General features: G+C 41.9%; 1 protein-coding gene across 30 annotated transcripts in view; it reads right to left on the bottom strand.

Moving 5' to 3' along the window:
- LOC119954469 (neural cell adhesion molecule 1-like) overlaps nt 1–19,342 on the bottom strand; it is a 563,058-nt gene that overhangs the window by 104,310 nt on the left and 439,406 nt on the right. For 9 of the 30 annotated variants that reach the window (XM_038779704.1, XM_038779705.1, XM_038779720.1 and 6 more), the window contains 2 exons: nt 15,657–15,791; nt 12,282–12,284 (listed from right to left, as the gene is read on the bottom strand). In XM_038779704.1, the coding sequence (XP_038635632.1) occupies nt 12,282–12,284; nt 15,657–15,791 (138 nt within the window). Of the gene's footprint in view, nt 1–8,732; nt 8,763–12,281; nt 12,285–13,552; nt 13,571–15,656; nt 15,792–19,342 lie in introns of all 30 variants that reach the window. The other 21 variants (XM_038779706.1, XM_038779707.1, XM_038779709.1 and 18 more) reach the window with 4 other exon arrangements.

The raw sequence follows: 19,342 nt of genomic DNA, 5'->3' as shown, positions 1-19,342 counted from the left end.
CAGGCATTGAAGGTTAAATCTACAGTTATCTGCTGAGGTAGAGGCAGCAAAATAACATGCCTATTGTTAGGCTGAATATTTAAGCATTCTTCATACAAGTGACTGTGGTATCTGGCCCCTGGAAAGGGCGATCGGCTGATAAGACCCACATGACCTCGGAAAACCAATCAGGAGACCAGGGTCCAGCAGGCACAGGATTTTACCTCAGATGAAATGAAAATTGCTTATTGTCACAAGTAGGCTTCAAATGAAGTTACTGTGAAAAGCCCCTAGTCGCCACATTCCGGCGCTTGTTCGGGGAGGCTGGTACGGGAATTGAACCGTGCTGCTGGCCTGCCTTGGTCTGCTTTCAAAGCCAGCGATTTAGCCCAGTGTTAAATCAGCCCCAACCCAATCGATTCAGCAGAAAAAAAGTGGATCTGCTGTGGAATTGCCTGTCTCATTGAAGTGTGTCGTGTCACTGAAAAGGTTGGCAACCATTGGACAACAGAGCACTCAGTATATAAGTAAATGGGAATAAAGTCCTATTGTGAACGCGTTTAGTTGCATATTTCCTGGCGCTCGCAGAGCTGAGAAACACAACACTATAAAACGTCACTTGCGTTAGATCGGGGGCCGTGCGATCGAGGCCGTACATAGCCCATGTGCACTGAGGAGCTCCATGCCAAAGAACGCAAATTGGCCAGAGGCCAATCTAATAGAACGCTTGACTTGGGGCTGGTTTAGCTCAGTGGGCTAGACAGCTAGTTTGTGATGTAGAACAATGCCAGAAGCATGGGTTCAATTCTGTACTGGCTGAGGATACCCCTCGCCTAAGGTGTGGTCGTCCTCAGGTTCAACCACCACCAGTCAACCCTCCCCTCAAAGGGTAAAACAGCCTATGGTCATCTGGGACTGTGGTGACATTATCGTTATCCTACAAAGTTAGACATAAGCCATGCTTATCAAGCCAGCTTGATTTGACAATGCTTTCTGAAGCTATGTTGCAATTAACACACACAAGGGCTTGTTTCAGTGTACGCACTTGACTTTTGGCATGTCATAAGCATATGCCATTTTCCAGGGAACAGTGGAAAGTTTGATGTGAGGATTGCCACATGTAATAGTATACCTGGATGATGTATTGATAATGGCTTCAACAGAAGCCATGCACCTAGCCAACTTGGAAGAGGTGCCAAGAAGATTTCAAGTGGGCTGGAGTTCGCCTCTAGAAGGAGAAATGTACTTTTCAGGCCAATGGAGTGACTTACCCAGGTTACCGGGTAGATGTACATGGGTGACAAGGTTAGAGCAATAAAGGGAGCACTGGCCCCCAAAAACACATCTGAGCTCAAATCCTTCTCAGGAATGGTGAATTATTATGGATATTTTCTGCCGAATTTGTCGACATTGTTTGCTCCCCATATGTATGTTACTGAAGAAGCATCAGCGTTGGTTTTGGAGGTTCTGAGAGAAGCATCTAACAAGATAAAGCAATTATTATATTCAGCTTGTTTATCAATGCACTTCGATCCATCCAGAAAATTGGTGTTAACTTGTAACCCCTCTCCTTATGGTGTCGCTGCAGTCTTGTCTCATATAATGGATGATTGGTCTGAAAGACCTATAGGCTATGTCTCCAAAACCCTCTCAGAGGCTGAAAAGACTATTCTTAGATTGAAAAAGAAGGGTTAGCTGCCGTGTAGGGAGTAAAGAAGCTCCATCAGTACGTGCATAGAAGGCATTTTGCAATTACTATGGACCGCAAATCAGGTTTTGGTCTTTTTAAGGAAGACAGGGCTATTTTGCCAATCGCATCATCAAGGATTCATCATTGTGCATTAATCTTATCAGCATACGTATATACATTCCAACATTGGCTCTTGGATACGTTGGCAATTTTTGGTGCAGCAAATCAAGTTTCGGACCAGCAGAGACCTGCAATTTCCCCAGGTGAAACGTAAAATATTAACAGGATGGACCAATAAGTCAGTGTCTGAAGAGATGAAGCCATATTGTATTCAGGAAGATGAATTAAATTGTGAAGATGGCATTGTACTTTGGGAAGCAAGAGTAGTTGTCATTGTATCAGGGAGGAAGTTGCTCTTGGCTGAATTACATATGCCTATGAAGATGCTCACCAAGAGTTATGTTTAGTCGCCTGGCACAGATGCTACCATTGAGAGGTTAGTGCCAGTTCGACAGGGGTTGCCTGCAACAGCACTTTTTCACCATTGAGAATGGCCTGGTCAGTCATGGGTGCACGTGCACATTGATTATGTGGGGCCATTTTTGGGCACAATGATTTTTGGTCCTGATAGATGCCCATTGAAAGTGGATGGAAGTGCTCAAAATGAAGTCTACGATGTCACATGCCACAGTTGAGGAATTGCGTCAGTGTTTTGCATCCCAAGGGATACTCGTCGGAAAAATGAACGGTTTTCTCGAGTGCTTAATTTCAGAATTTCATCTCCACAAATGGTATAAAGCAAATCTGTACTGCGCCATACCACCCAGCGTTCAATGAACTGGCTGAACGAGCAGTCCAAACCCTCAAGCCAGGTCTTAAAAAGCAGTCAGGTGCGACTCTGGAAATCATAATGTTTTGATTTCTTCTAGGATATTGGATAGCGCCGCATTCTACAACAAGAGTGCTTCCAGCGGAATTATTGATGGACCAATGTTTCAGGGCCAGACTAAGTTTGGTCTTTCAGAAGTTGCCGGGGAGGGCAAAGGTTAGTTAGAACAGTCAGTAGAAAGAGCATGATTCAGGAAAAGCAGTAAGGTCATTTGCAATAGATGGACTAGTGTATGGCAGAAATTTCAGAAGCGGACCAAGTTGGGTGCCAGGAGTTGTAGCCAAGACTGGACCGCTGTCTGCGAAGTGAATGTATCAGATCTAATTATCAGGAAACATGTGGACCACTTACATGGACGAGAGTTGTCCCAGCAGCCAGTACTACAGCCTGAAACCCTATTGCCCGTAGATAACGTTGCTTGTTGTTCGAGTCGTGAAGTGTAGAGTTAACCCGTAACAGGAGAGCCTGCTGTCACCACAGAAACGGATGAGGCCGAGTTGCCAGTACCTGAGGAGATACCAGGTGCAGAGGTTTCTGTAGAACCTACCCCAGCAGAAGCTGGGTGAAGTTACATCCCTCTGCCAGAAAGCGGAAACCAGCAGAGACAAATCTACGATAGACTGGTTGAATGGGTTAAATGTTAAATTTATTGGGGACTGTATAGTTTAACTGTTATCATTGTATAAAAGGATTAGAGGGGGAGGGATGTGATGTCTGGCCCTTTTAAGGGGCGACTGGCCGATAGGGTCACATGACCTGGGGAAACAAATCAGGGGATCAGGGTTGGGGGCTCACCCTAGCAAGCACGGGCTTTTAACTCAGATCGATTCCGGACACTGAGATGGCAGCCATGAAGCTGTGGGACTCTAAGATAGTGTGAGATTCTCTGGTCCCCCAGGCCACGTGTTTCTTGGCGGCGCACCGTTCGCTGCTGGCTGGATTGTCTCTTCCTGTCAGAAAACCCGCGGGAGGGGGTGCGCTGGCAGCAGGAAAAGAGAATCCCAACAGCTAGAGAATTTCAGCCAGTATGTTGTAAATAAACTTCAGTAGTTTCTTATCTAGCTGGTGAGCCAAAGTTGTTACATGAAAGCTGTTTCTTTACCAATGTACAGAGCTTTGCCAGCTAATCTTGAGAATTTACAAATGGTTTTCAGCCTTCCACGGCCGAGAAATAATTTTTGGAAGAAGAGGGTGGAAATACTTTGGGAACAAAGTTCATTCTTATTGCATCAATGGGAAATCAGGCACTTTACAGAAGAGCTTAATAAAGGAACTTGTCCCTATCCCCAGTCTCCAAATATTCAGACCTATTATTTTGCTATCTGTTGCGAATGATTTGTCACTTACACTTGAACAGGCTCTGCGGATATCAATTTAATTTTCCTCTATCAATAACATCACAGCAGGGGCACAAAGGGCAGATTCTCTGTTCTACCCTCTTGAGACAATTACTCACTCAGGTTGCACAGCTATTTTGGATTATGCAGTCATTAAAGCAGCATTTACTGAAAGCTGGTTTCTAGAACAAATACATTATAAACTAATTGGCAGACGGATCAGATTGTACAATTTTCCCCAGATCAAGCTACTGTGGCAACCTGCATACACAAAAGTAAAAGTAAATGACCTGCAAAGTTTCTTGTAAGATTTATGTAAAGTTAATATATTTAGTAGGTGCTCGGAGAAATTGTAGAACATGGAAATGATTTTTAATTTGACATTAAAGTGGCCTAGTTATCAGATCTGAAGAAATACCATCATACTACTTCACGCATGATCAGTTGTGCATGAATAGATATAATGGTGGGGAGGATTATGGGCAGTTGTAGCCTACAAAGAAGTCCTCGTGATTAAACTGATCTGTCAAATGGTTCCTAAGAACTAGTCAATCAAATTCTACATCTCCAGCAATTAGGCGAATTATGCCAAAATGCAGTGGCTTGAAAAATATTATAATCTAGCTTATAACATCATAGAATCGCAGAAGGGTTACAGCACAGAAGGAGATCATTCAGCTTGTTGTGTTTCTGCTAGCCCCCTGAAGGAGCAATTCACTTAGTGCTACTCCCCTGCCTTTTCCTATACATAGCCTTGCAATTCTTTATTTTTCAGATAATGATCAAATTTCCTCTTGAAAGCCTCAATTGATCCTGCCTCCACCACACTTGGACAGCGCATTCCAGATCCTAACAATTCACTGTGTGAAAAAGGTTTTCCGCGTGTCACCATTTTTGCTTTTGCCAATTACCTTAAATTTGTGTCCTTGAGCACTCGTTCTCTCCGCTAATGGGAACAATTTCTTCTTTTCTACTCTGTTCAGTCCCCTTATGATTTTGTGCGCCTGCATCATATCTCCTCTCAATCGTCTCTGCTCAAAGGCGAACAGTACGAACTGCTCCAATTTGCCAATGTAACTAAAGACTTTCATCTCTGGCAGCATTGAAGTCTTTTCTGTAACCTTTCTAATACCGTCACATGCCTCCTATGGTGATGTTAGTGAACAAATGGTTTTCCGTGTGCATGTAACATCTTGCTGCCTGCTATTTAATGCTTTTGTGAATCCAAGGATTGGCCTTGCCATGTTGAATACTAGCTTGCCCATGCCTCCCCTCCTGAAAGGATGAAACTATATAACTATTCCCCATAACTTCTCCTTCTTCTTCCTGTGAAGAAACACACGCAGAGAACAAGCCAAGGACCTGTTCCACTCTGAGGTGAAATTCTGGTCCAAGGAGAGTGAAGGACATTCCGAGCCTTCTCCAATGTATTCCCCCTATCAACCTCTTCCTTCACCCACTCAGTCCCTTCTCCATCTCCCCCAGCCTCTCCCTCTCTCCCACCATCTCACCTCCCTCTCAATCATCTCTTCAATCATTCCTTTTTCCCTGGTCCTCTAATCCCACTCAACCTGCTGGGTGGATCTTGGTTTTGCAATGGTAAGGGAGATCAACTGGTATGTGCAAAGCTTTGAGAGGATCCATCAAGTTTCGGACCCCACACTTTCTATAAAACTAACCAATCAGAACTAAAAAGCTTTTTCCAATAAAATCCTGCACGAAAACAATTTGCGGTTTCGTTCTGACCTTGAGATAAGCACATCAGCAGTCAAACAGCTGCCAATCTAGGCAAGCTTTCAACATCAATAATTAGTAACTTCGCAAGTTTTTTTTTAAGCTTGCTTCCCTGCAGGGGGTTCCTACACAGTCGCTGTAAAAGCAAAGCCCAAGTTAGCAACCAAAGATGAGAATTCTGCAGATCCCAGACTCCCCGGAACAATGGGAATCAGTCAGCAATCATGGGTAATCAAAATGGCTAGATTGACATTAGAGTTCCAACAGTACGATTGCTGGTATCTGACTTCACTGATTTAACCTTCTCCACTGGCCCAACCTTGCTAGTGCTTATGCTGCATAATGGTTCAAATGGCACTCTGCTCTTTGCAACTCAGTCAATTGACCTGCAGATGAAACTGAAGAAAACATTTAATTAAAGCTTTCAATTGTTCCCATTTCTTTCTCGGCTTGCTATTATTCAAATATTGACTGGATTTTGTGATGACAAGAGGCAGATTAAGTGCACCAGGACAAGGGTCAGCATTCCAATGAAAAAGAATGCAACTTATTCTACCACTGATATGAAGCTCATGAAACCTATTGAACCAAAACACAGGGAGCGGGATTCTCCGAAATCGTGCTTGGCACAGGGGTAGAAAATGACCCAAAATAGGCTCCCACAACAGCACGCCATTTTCCGGCGACCGGAGAATCGGCGGCAGCCGCGCGTGATTGGCGTGGCGCCGGTAAGGGGCCGTTGAAAGCGGCACCCACGGCGATTCTCCACGCGCAATGGGCCGAGTCCCGCCGGCGTGGTTCACATGTGGTCCCACCTGGCTGGACCTCGACGTTCTGGCCGTGGGGGCCACCCTGGTGGGGGGGGGGGATCCGACTCCAGGGGGGGCTCCACGGTGGCCAGACCCGCGATTGGTGGCTACCGATCAGCGGGTGCACTCAGTGGCCAGCACGAAGATGGCCGCCGCGCACATGACCAGCAGGCCGCCGTGCGCATGCGCGGCAGCGCAGCCGGTTGCCGAGCGCCTGCGTAACTGCAGGGCCCCACTGGCAGCCAGAGCTGCAGGACGCACGCCGGGGCCATGCCTTGAAGGTGGAGAATCACCCCGGACTTTCTAGGAAAAATTCCGAATGTTTCCCGCTCGTTTTCCAGCGGGCATAGGGACTTAGAACCCAGAGAGGAGATTCCCGCACATGTTGTGCGAAGTTTCAGCTGAGCTTTCCTCCCCACCACCATTGGCATCAGACCCAATACAAAATGCTGTAAATTCTGTATTTAATTACTCTCCTGGTGTTAACCAATGTAAATAGGGATGGTGATTTGAGAACGAAATGAATCAGACATCACATAATTCTTATTCACCATCAATCAGTCTCTGTTTTCGAAGATGTTTATAATGTAATGAGATCGTAAATCACGCTTCCATAAAAGCTAAGAAATATTCACAACACAACTACCGTGGAAACATAACTCATTTACACTGACAGATATATGGACATTAGTGTCAAGAGTAGCATTTAACTATTCTGACACTGGACATATGAATTGACCCAGTTTCCATTTGTTTCAAATTCCCATTGTAATGGATTATATTGCACCATGAATCTGCATCAAAACGTTCGGCCCTTGAACAGCGTTGCAACTTTGAATCAAAGTTCTATTAAAAAAAAATTCACAAATTGCTGTTTTATGGTTAATGACACAAACGCAGGGCATTCAAAAAAAGAAAAGAAAAACAGATCTGGTTTTGTGTGTGACCGCCATGCGACTTCCCCAGTCTGGAAAGGGTTCATTCAAACATTGAGCAGATAAAACATTTCATAGTCACTGTGTTGTTTGTGTGCTGGAATAAGACTACCAGCAGATTGCAAAGAAAAATATTCCATTTCTAAATGATTATTCCCATCCAGTTCACAGTTCATGCCATCCCTCTGCACCTTTGCTTTCGTGGTGGAAATTACTGACAACCACCAGGCAGAAGTTAAACTCTCTAAAAAATATATTTTTATCCTTCAGCACTATAAAATATCGTGATGGATGAATTTGGTTGTCTAGCGTCCAGCAATGCAACACAGATTTAAGTTGGTTCTCTGGGGATGCCAAGGAAGGCCGTGATCTTCACTAATATCATTGAAGATTGCTGTTAAGGCCATGCAGGTAGCAACCAGTTTCTCTCTCCCCCCCCCCCCCGCCCCCCTCCCCCAACCCCACGCAGGAAATCAATGTAAGACTGCTTAACGTGAATAAAGTTCTCCCCCGTACCTGCAGTAACTAGCTTAATGGCTTACCAGTCAGCCCCTTAAGATGTAGACGCATAAATAAGCCATTCGGCTCCGTCAAGTCTGCTCCGTCATTGAATGAGTTTATGACTGACCTGATAATCCTGTTTCACTTTCCCACCTTATCGCCATAACCCTTGATTTCCTTATTGATTAAATATCTGTCTATCTCAGCCTTGAACATACTTAATGACCCAATATCTACAGCTCTCTGTGGTAAAGAATTATACAGGTTCACTACCCTCTGAGTTAAGAAATTCCTCCTCATCTCTGTCTTAAATGGGAGACCGCTAACTCTGAGATTATGCCCTCTTGACCCAGACTCTTCCACAAGGGGAAAGAACCTCTCAGTGTCTACCCTGTCAAGCACCGAGAATCATATATGTCTCAATAAGGTCACCTCTCCTTTTCCTAGATCCAAGTTACTTAACCTCTCCTCATAAGAAAATTCCTCCATACCCGGGATTAACCTAGTGAGCCTTTTCTGGACTGCCTCCTTTCCATTTGGCCAAGTATTTAGTGGTTTAAATTCTACCACTAAGAACATATATCTCTGTAACACACTTCATATCCTTTTTTTTTATGTATAGCATACTTATTGCAGTTTCTGGGGTAGAGTTTTTGTCAGGATGTGCTGATTTCACTGCATTCCTGAAATTAGCGTAAGCCATGCAAAATATCTCCGAGCTTTCTGTAGAAATTATCAGTGCTAATAGATCCTTTGTGTGACATTATGGGAAATGTTCAGAATACAAAGGGTTAATGTCATATCATAATTAACCACGAGATGGTGCTATATGCAGAAGTATATAAAACACAGACTCACAGAATTCTGGGAGAAGGCTGGAGAGGAGAGCTAGAGAGAGCAGTGATAGAGAGGACAGTACAGTTATAGATAGAGTTCTAGATTGTTGAATACTAGGTTATTGTTACTATTGGAGTTAGTAGTTGTGCTTTAAATGTTAGCTTTGTTAATGAACTGAGCTTCTGTGGTCTTTGCGAACACCACAACATCCAATCTGAGAACAAGAATCACAAAGAACACATTTTGTGCAGATTAAAAAAGTGTCATGCTCGACGCCATCGGCAAAACTGCCCCCAGGATGAGTTTCCACGAAATGCGGAAATTTGGGCTTGAACTAATTATGCGGACTCTTTTTTGAGTAAGGACACGAATGAGAATTTTTTTAAAAAGACAGGGTTGAAACAGGGTTCTGTTTGAATTTGCATGTGGCTCTCTGTTTTTAAAGAATTTTCAACGATTTAAAATAGGGTTGCTCACAACTCCTTGACACAGATTAAATATGCTTTTTTTGTGACAAACACATTTTCAGCTGTATTAATCACACTGGACTAGTTTGACCACCATTAAATACATCAAGGTGTAGAAGCTAAAGGTTTTTTTAAAATTAAGTTTCAAAATGCTGCCTAATTGCACTGGTCCTCAGCAAATTTTGTGTTTCGCAATAAAGAAGTGGTGAGTGGAAACTAGACTAAAAACGCCTCTCAAAATGGGCACCACTTCCATCCTGATCATCGATTACACCCAAAGTGGAAACTCTACCCCATTATCTTTTACCTAGAGGGGAATTCACAGAACATTTGCCAATCTATTTGAGCCTGTGAAGCTTCATCTCCTTGATCAGTCATGTGACAACGTGGGCAATAGAAATGCTGGCTTAGCCAGTGATCCCATGAAGGAATAAAGACAAATGTAAGAGATAAGCCTCCAAGTTACGAGTCACATGGGGCTGAATTTTCTTTCTGCAATGGAGTCACACCTCAGTTTAGATTATAAAATCATGCTGTGACTTAAAATTCATCGACTGGAAGAGTGCAAAGTTATTGCCGCAATTACCTATTGCTGTTTAAGGATGCAGAATGATGATTATGCACCCAGAGGAAAAACAAATCAACTCGGCATGTCAAATACGAGGTGGAAAGACATGTGTATGCTTTGCATTTATAGTTCTAAAAAGGTAATCAGCTATTCCATACTTATTGGTTTCTATTCAGATGTTGTACCTCTGGTCAGATAATAAAAAAGCTGCCCAAAGTGATACATGTTTGGGCTGGGGATAAAGGAAATTACAAGATAGTGTGTCAGTTTTGATATGGGGTGATATATTAACATAAGAACATAAGAACTAGGAGCAGGAGTAGGCCATCTGGCCCCTCGAGCCTGCTCCGCCATTCAATGAGATCATGGCTGATCTTTTGTGGACTCAGCTCCACTTTCCGGCCCGAACACCATAAACCTTAATCCCTTTTTTCTTCAAAAAACTATCTATCTTTACCTTAAAAACATTTAATGAAGGAGCCTCAACTGCTTCACTGGGCAAGGAAGTCCATTGATTCACAACCCTTTGGGTGAAGAAGTTCCTCCTAAACTCAGTCCTAAATCTACTTCCCCTTATTTTGAGGCTATGCCCCCTAGTTCTGCGTTCACCCGCCAGTGGAAACAACCTGCCCGCATCTATCCTATCTATTCCCTTCATAATTTTAAATGTTTCGATAAGATCTCCCCTCATCCTTCTAAATTCCAACGAGTACAGTCCCAGTCTACTCAACCTCTCCTCGTAATCCAACCCCTTCAGCTCTGGGATTAACCTTGTGAATCTCCTCTGCACACCCTCCAGTGCCAGTACGTCCTTTCTCAAGTAAGGAGACCAAAACTGAACACAATACTCCTGGTGTGGCCTCACTAACACCTTATACAATTGCAGCATAACCTCCCTAGTCTTAAACTCCATCCCTCTAGCAATGAAGGACAACATTCCATTTGCCTTCTTAATCACCTGTTGCACCTGTAAACCAACTTTCTGTGACTCATGCACGAGCACACCCAGGTCTCTCTGCACAGTAGCATGCTTTAATATTTTATTGTTTAAATAATAATCCCGTTTGCTGTTATTCCTACCAAAATGGATTACCTCACATTTGTCAACATTGTATTCCATTTGCCAGACCCTAGCCCATTCACTTAACCTATCCAAATCCCTCTACAGACTTCCAGTATCCTCTGCACTTTTCGCTTTACCACTCATCTTAGTGTCATCTGCAAACTTGGACACATTGCCCTTGGTCCCCCAACTCCAAATCATCTATGTAGATTGTGAACAATTGTGGGCCCAACACGGATCCCTGAGGGACACCACTATCTACTGATCGCCAACCAGAGAAACACCCATTAATCCCCACTCTTTGCTTGCTATTAATTAACCAATCCTCTATCCATGCTACTACTTTACCCTTAATGCCATGCATCTTTATCCTATGCAGCAGCCTTTTGTGTGGCACCTTGTCAAAAGCTTTCTGGAAATCCAGATATACCACATCCATTGGCTCCCCGTTATCCACTGCACTGGTAATGTCCTCAAAAAATTCCACTAAATTAGTTAGGCCCGACCTGCCCTTTATGAACCCATGCTGCATCTGCCCAATGGGACAATTTCTATCCAGATGCCTCGCTATTTCTTCCTTGATGATAGATTCCAGCATCTTCCCTATTATCGAAGTTAAGCTCACTGGCCTATAATTTCCTGCTCTCTGCCTACCTCCTTTTTTAAACAGTGGTGTCACGTTTGCTAATTTCCAATCCACCGGGACCACCCCAGAGTCTAGTGAATTTTGGTAAATCATCACTAGTGCATCTGCAATTTCCCATGCCATCTCTTTTAGCACTCTGGGATGCATTCCATCAGGGCCAGGAGACTTGTCTACCTTTAGCCCCATTAGCTTGCCCATCACTACCTCCTTAGTGATAACAATCCTCTCAAGGTCATCACCTGTCATAACCTAATTTCTATCAGTCACTGGCATGTTATTTGTGTCTTCCACTGTGAAGACCAACCCAAAAAACCTGTTCAGTTCCTCAGCCATTTCCTCATCTCCCATTATTAAAACTTCCTTCTCATCCTCTAAAGTACCAATATTTACCTTAGCCACTCTTTTTTGCTTTATATATTTGTAAAAACATTTGCTGTCTGTTTTTATATTCTGAGCAAGTTTACTCTCATATTCTATCTTACTCTTCTTTATAGCTTTTTTAGTAGCTTTCTGTTGCCCCTTAAATATTTCCCAGTCCTCTAGTCTCCCACCAATCTTTGCCACTTTGTATGCTCTTTCCTTCAATTTGATACACTCCCTTATTTCCTTAGATATCCACGGTCGATTTTCCCTCTTTCTACCGTCCTTCCTTTTTGTGGGTATAAATCCTTTGCTGAGCACTGTGAAAAATCGCTTGGAAGGTTCTCCACTGTTCCTCAACCGTTCCACCATAAAGTCTTTGCTCCCAGCCTACCTTAGCTAGTTCTTCTCTCATCCCATTGTAATCTCCTTTGTTTAAACACAGAACACTAGTATTTGATTTTACCTTCTCACCCTCCATCTGTATTTTAAATTCCACCATATTGTGATCGCTCCTTCCGAGAGGATCCCTAACTATGAGATCATGAATCAATCCTGTCTCATTACACAGGACAAGATCTAGGACCGCTTGTTCCCTCGTAGGTTCCATTACATACTGTTCTAGGAAACTATCGCGGATACATTCTATAAACTCCTCCTCAAGGTTGCCTTGACCGACCTGGTTAAACCAATCGACATGTAGATTAAAATTCCCCATGATAACTGCTGTACCATTTCTACATGCATCAGTTATCTCTTTGTTTATTGCCTGCCCCACCATAACGTTACTATTTGGTGGCCGATAGACTACTCCTATCAGTAAGTCTGCTAATCTTCAAAGGAATATAATGAGACTTGCCGATTTGAATGTTGTACTTCTCATGTTATGTACTCTGGGATAACACAGCCTGCAACTGGATGCCTCTTTAACCAAAAGATACTCCATACCTTGAAGTTAGTTCAATCTGATTTATTGAACCAGTAGCACAGTTCTCTATGAGTTCGACTCTCTGCTAACCTAAGTGTGGTTACTCTGGCTGACTGCACCAAACTAGCTCTTAGCCATGTGCTGGAGGTGTGATACTGTAAATACACCCTTACTCACTCTGTAGATGTTCATCAGTGGAAAGATGCGGAGTGTGAGTGCTTTGTGCCTTTTATGGTGAGATACCACCCTTGAGTGTCCTGCCTACTCATTGGCCATGTCCTGTTCTCTGTGTTCATTAGCTGCCTGTCTGTATATCATTATCTGCATGGCTGCATATCGTGACGGGGCGTGGGGGGGGGGGGTCCTTCCTGACAGGGGTCTCTCTCCTGGGGGCTAAAGTAACAGGTGTCACTTTTCCGGGGAGCCTTTGGGAGGTCTCTTTATTCAGGGGTTCTCTGAGGGGGACTCTTTATTTAGGGGACTGAATTGCGCTGCTGGAGAGGGGGTACTAAATTGTGATTCGGGAGTGTGGCTTGCCACAGGGCCTTACTATCAGGCCGCCTGCTCAAAATGATGGCCCAATACCCAGCAATCCTTGTCATGCATAAATCTGCAGAGGATCTGTGGCGCTTTACATGAAAAAAAATTGTCGCCGCTCCTCACCAATCCTCCAACCGGCAAATGACCAACCCGCTGTGTCACCAGGTCTCATAACACAGTATTGCACTGCCTAAAAACACCATAAGGCTAACAAGTAAAACCTTAAGCAATGAACAGAGACTATGAATAGGATGAAGGGATGAACTTACTTGGCTCACCAGTGAATACTGCTTCCATTGTAATGGACACAGATGAGAAGAGAATAGAGGAATGGAAAGAAAAACAAAAGACGTAAAGAGGGGTGAAGTACAAATGATTAAAACCAAAAGAGTGAAGTTTTAAAGAAAGAAATTAAACAGATTTTACCACAATAATTGTGAGGTCATCAGTGATTAGAACAGACAGATTGACTGTTATCTCAGAAAGCATTGCTGACAACTGTATCTTTGAAAAAAATACTAATGGCGACAATAGATTACAGGAAAACAATTTGCAGATTTCACCAAAAATATAAGGTCTAAACTGGGCGCTGCCTAGCTATACGAGATGCTTCGTAACACCAGTGGAAACTAAAATTATAGTGTGCGTGCTTTCTTCCTATTAGCTACTTTATACGTTTCACTATGAATAACAAAGAGCAGGAAGGAAGAACTACTTCACCTCACAATTCTCAGCTGTCTGCAACACAGCGATAACCAACATAACCAGGACCTGCCATGTTATTCCTCACTCTAATTCGTACTGATGTCAGGGTGGTGAGTGAATGAAGATTCCATGGTTCTTCAAAGCACTTTACCATCCCTTTTTCACACAATTCACATATGTAATCGATGGGAGCTTGGGCCTGCACCTTTTGTACAATGGCTTTATTTCACTATCTGTTTTCATGCTGGTAAACTATTGGAGATTTGCACGTCCATAAAATATACCCAGTAAAATGACAAATGTTGTAGTACTCTCATAATATCGCACAACTAATTTTCTGCCCCTGTTTTCGAAGAGTTTCCAAGAGTTTGGAAAAGATATTTCTCAAAATTGACTAACCACATACTTGTTTTTTCTTAATCTGTATTTTTACGCAGAGGGTGGTGAGTGCCTGGAACGCGTTGCCTGGGGAGGTTTTGGAACCAGATACATTAATACCGTTCAAAAGGCATCTTAACAAATACATGGATAGGATAGGTATAGAGTGATACAGCACAAGGCAGTGCTGAGGGTTTTGGTCAAGGTTGGTATCATGACCGGTACAGGCTTGGAGGGCCGAAGGGCCTGTTTCTGAGATGTATTGTTCTTTGTATGGTCTCCAATATAAGAAACTAAAAGGGCTGAAAGTAGTTATTTTGTTAACTTCTTATTCTATGCAATCAATGCTGAATAATGAAAACCATCTTTGTGTAATTGCATGCATTTCCCAAATTGAATAGAGTTTTCAACAAAGACAATCAGAACTTTCACCTTTTTAAAAAAAAGATATGGCATAGTTACATATTGGTCTTTAATTTATTGGCCAATTGTGGCACAGATGAATGTCAATACTGGGAGCCGTTCAACCTAATTTCAGAAGGATGCATCTTCTTAAACCAACGTAGCACTATCATTTACACGCTTAAAACTTGACACTTCCCCAGAGCTAATCCCAAATTAGATGCGCAGTTAAGAGCTGATGATCAATGCTATAAATTTGCAATTAATTTTAATGAAATATTTAATATCAGGAAGGACATCCTTTATCTTTCCTAATATTTGATAAACCAGAATCCCAGAGGAGGATTGACAGTGACTTCAGAGAACTGCTCATCTCAAGCACCTGAACCAGAATCATTTGGAGTTCTTCGATAATAAATATCTTTCAAGGCATTTATGACACACAGCAAATACCTTATCCATACAAGTGATATGAACGTATAACAAAAAACATTTTCCATCCATTCCAATGGTGTAGACTTCAGTCTTCATTCTGTCCTGAACTCTTCATAGAAAACAACCTTTTTCAAAAATCTAACAGTTTAAACATGAAAAACATTGAGCCAATCCATCTGTAAATAATGCAGGAAAAATTGTAACTCCAATTTTAGCAACATGTTTCACTTTAACACATAATGACTGGAATAGTAGCAGCATTCTGAGCCATATTTGATTGTACAATAGCATTTCATTCGGAGGGGAGTCAATTCTATCTCAGAATAATGGTCCCTTAAAATATTTTATAAAGCTAATGAGTCTAGAGGTTCAATTCTCATTTCCTTATTAATTCAAAGAAACATGTTTCAAGCAGTTTAAAACCATGTGATGAAAGAACCATCATGTACTTACGAACTGGTTCTGTCTTGAACTCAGTGATCTGGCTTGCATCACCGATTCCCTTTCCATTGATAGCAGATAACCGCAGACTATACATGGTTTCTGGGGACAGTCCACTGACCGTAATGACATTGTCTGAACCTAGGACTGTCAAATATTAAATAGTGCATCATAACCCTCAATTTGGAGTACATAATTACATTTCACAGATCTACCAAAGTTGACAAACAGTTTGATCATAATTTATTTGAGAATTGAAGGTTAAATAAATAGACACTGAAAAGGTATACAAGCAGGAAATCTCTATGTTTTTTGCATGCTGAACAAAGAAAATATTACGTAGAAAGACGATAAAGAAATTAAATGAAAGATTGTGAAACACTTTGATATATCCTACTGATGCGAAATAAAAGTCCCCGCTTCCTTTCTATAAGAGTTGATTCATCCTTAATTTCAACTTGGAACTTCACCTTTAATTTGTTTGGTTCGCACATGAGCTGAAAACAGAGTAAATCCTGTTCCTCTAAAGTTTTCCTGAATCTACCAATGATCTAACGGTCAATAATTCAAACTAAGTAACACTAATGTGCTGATAACACAGTTATGAAAATAGATCATTGTATTAACTGAATCAAAGCTACCCGAACTTTTATTTTAATGATTTGTACTTGTTTTACTTCAACTATTACTGACAATAAATAACGGACCTGGGAATTGGTATGTTTGGTTGGTGAAATGTGTAATTGTTTGAAAATGTCCATCTGCGCAGCATTCAGATTGAATTGTTGAATTGAGTGCATCCCACATTCTAGCTTAATTTGCCTGCATGGTGTCATGTCCAGTACAGGCAAGAAGCCATTACAAATTTTAAAATTACATATTTTGAACGGCCACAACAGCTTTTAAGAAGACTGACAACACGTCAAAGTGACTTTGGCATTGTCGGCTCCGGACAGAACTGAAAGTCAAGCAAATGCCCCATTATAAAAATGAATAATCCTAGCCACTTGTGTAATTCACAAATCCTTTTGTCAAGGATGAACTGTAAACAAGACTATCAAGAACCAGAATTAGGCTACCCCATATCAGCCAACTTGTCATTCTGAGTCACAGAGCTACTAAAACTCGATCCTATTCATGAAAAATGTTTGAAGGATAATTTGAATTGAATAGACCACTCAATTAAGACTACCGTGGCTGTCTGAAAAGCTCTCAACGTGTGAAAGACTAAAAAGCAAGTTGTGAAGAAAGGTAACCCACTATCCTTTTTTGGAAGAAGTTGTTTGAACCTGTAATTGGACACACGATTTAAGGCAGCCAAGTTTGTTACCTGTTCTTTTTAAAATATCATAATTCAGATCAGAAACATCATCCGAAAAGCTACTGAAGAAGCTGCAAGACAACAGCAGCCAGGGTAAAACAGTTATGCCATGGAAGAGAGAGACGGAATCTCCCCGTAACCTGGTCCGACTTAGTTCACCCAAGAACCAGCCTCCGAGAAATTCAACTATAAAATGCATCACATCTTACTGCTTTTCAACACCTCCACTCCAACTCAAGTTATCAATTCAACGGAGAAGCTACAGGACTGCTATGAAATACTCAAAGCATTACAACTTGTAGTGTTTTCATTTTCATTTGTATCTCATCTTTGTGTATGTGCGACAGAGATCACATTAAAACCCCTGGGGCATTGTGTGAGACAATATATGATCTTCTAAAATGAGAAGATTTAAAATTTACAAACGCTTGCTGCTGGAAATGGTTTAAACTGGGACAACATTCTAAGGGAAAGGAAATACATACTAACCTCACATATTAAAATATTTTTGTCACGGACAATTGTGCGGCATAAATTCTGACCATGACATTGGGAATAGCACTAAATGTTTATTATCAGAGATATAAACTAACCTAAGCCTCCCTAAGGGTTTTGATGATATTTTATGACGTTAGCTCCTTCAAGGTTTAACCTTTTGAAACCTTGTTAACTTCATTGAAGGTCTATGACTTGTTAATCATATACACATTGGTTGCTGAAGTTAAAACTAAGACACTGCGGTGTTCTTTGCTGGTGAGAGTTTATTGACTTAGTTCACAGTGAACACTACTCCAGCCCCCCGCTATTTCCATGAATAGGTGTACTAAATACCCATCACCTGTTTAAGTGTAATTACTGTCAAAACTAACAATGTAATTGCCATTAAACCGTAACAATATAATTAATAAGACATTGACATGACCTTTACATATTCAGCAGCCGTGATATTAGGCAATTGCTTAATTCATTTGGGCTGGGGCAGCATGGTGGCGCAGTGGCCCCACGGCACTGAGGTCCTGGCTCTGGGTCACTGTCTGTGTGGAGTTTGCACATTCTCCCCGTGTTTGCGTGAGTTTTGCCCCCACAACCCAAAGATGTTCATGGCAGGTGGATTGGCCATGCTAAATTGCCCCTTAATTGGAAAAATTAATTGGGTACTCTAAATTTTAAAAAATTGGGCTGAGATATAAGGTTTTATTGTTTTGGTTAGTCTAGTTGCAAATAAAATAATTCAATTGACTTGGAAAAGACAAAACAATTAAAACAGTAAACTTAACTCTCTTAGATAGTTAATTGCCAGAATGTCTGGAGTGCACTTAAAATCCATGGACATGGCCAAATGTTACTCCGTTTATTTCAGACCAGCATCACCTTTTTACCCTGATTGTGGTGGCCACCTTAGAAAGGATACATTTTAAGCATTATAATGGAGGCATTACTGATTGTTCAAAGTCAATGCCTAAACCAAAATCAATGTAGCAGACCAACTGGTAAAGCTATATGACAGAGATACATTTTAACAAAAAGTTTTATATTGAGGATTATCCGCATTGGACTCCGATCGCTCAAGTTTCCTTGGGAGAGATCTTCCAGCTGGTGAGGCCGGCAGAATCGTCCGGTGCTGCCGACGGTGCTCCCTGCTGTGTGTTTCTCGGCTGCGTGGGGTGAATTCAATGGAAAGTCTCATTGATAGCAGCAGGACCAGAAGATCCCGCCACAGGCCAATGGCAGGGCCACCTCCCGCTGCCAAAAATCAAGCTGCAAGATGGCCAGAGAATCTCGCCCCTTGAAGTAATTTGTTTCCTTCTTTGAGAATGTAGATATTACCATCTAATGGCAAATAGGATATCTTCTGCCGAATTCTAGAATGATGATGGCGGATATGTTTGTGTGCAATTATATAACTATCCCCATTATTTCTTCTGCTTTCCATCAATTAGTGGTTAAATTGTTTTTGTGTAAATGCTTTAAAAATAAAATATCAAGTGTTCTCAATTTAGTGTCAAAATCAACCCCATTGAGTACTTGCATTGTCTTTCTATTTAATCGCTCATATCCAATTATCTCAATGTGCCAATAATTTCATTCATTTATTGAGCATATGTCATGCCTATAGGGCACATGACTGGGAAGGAAGGGCAGCAGTGGCCAGGATCAGCAATGTTGGATAATGAAGACTGGGATCAGGAAAGTGGGGAGTGATCACTTATTCTTATGCTGGCTTCATTCTGGGCAACGCAATATCAATTTAAATATGTGAAAGGGTTGAACATCTGCTTGCTACAATGGAAGCTTAGGCACCCAATCAGGGCCCCAAAGCAGGCATGGTGCCATTCATTTTCTTGGTCCTAGTGAATTATAGACTGATTGGTCTGTA

This window comes from Scyliorhinus canicula, chromosome 19 (genome assembly GCF_902713615.1).
Source record: "Scyliorhinus canicula chromosome 19, sScyCan1.1, whole genome shotgun sequence".
In the NCBI taxonomy this organism is placed as follows: Eukaryota; Metazoa; Chordata; class Chondrichthyes; order Carcharhiniformes; family Scyliorhinidae; genus Scyliorhinus; species Scyliorhinus canicula.
The sequence above is the reverse complement of the archived record's forward strand: the minus strand, read 5'-3'. Positions and strand labels throughout refer to the sequence as shown.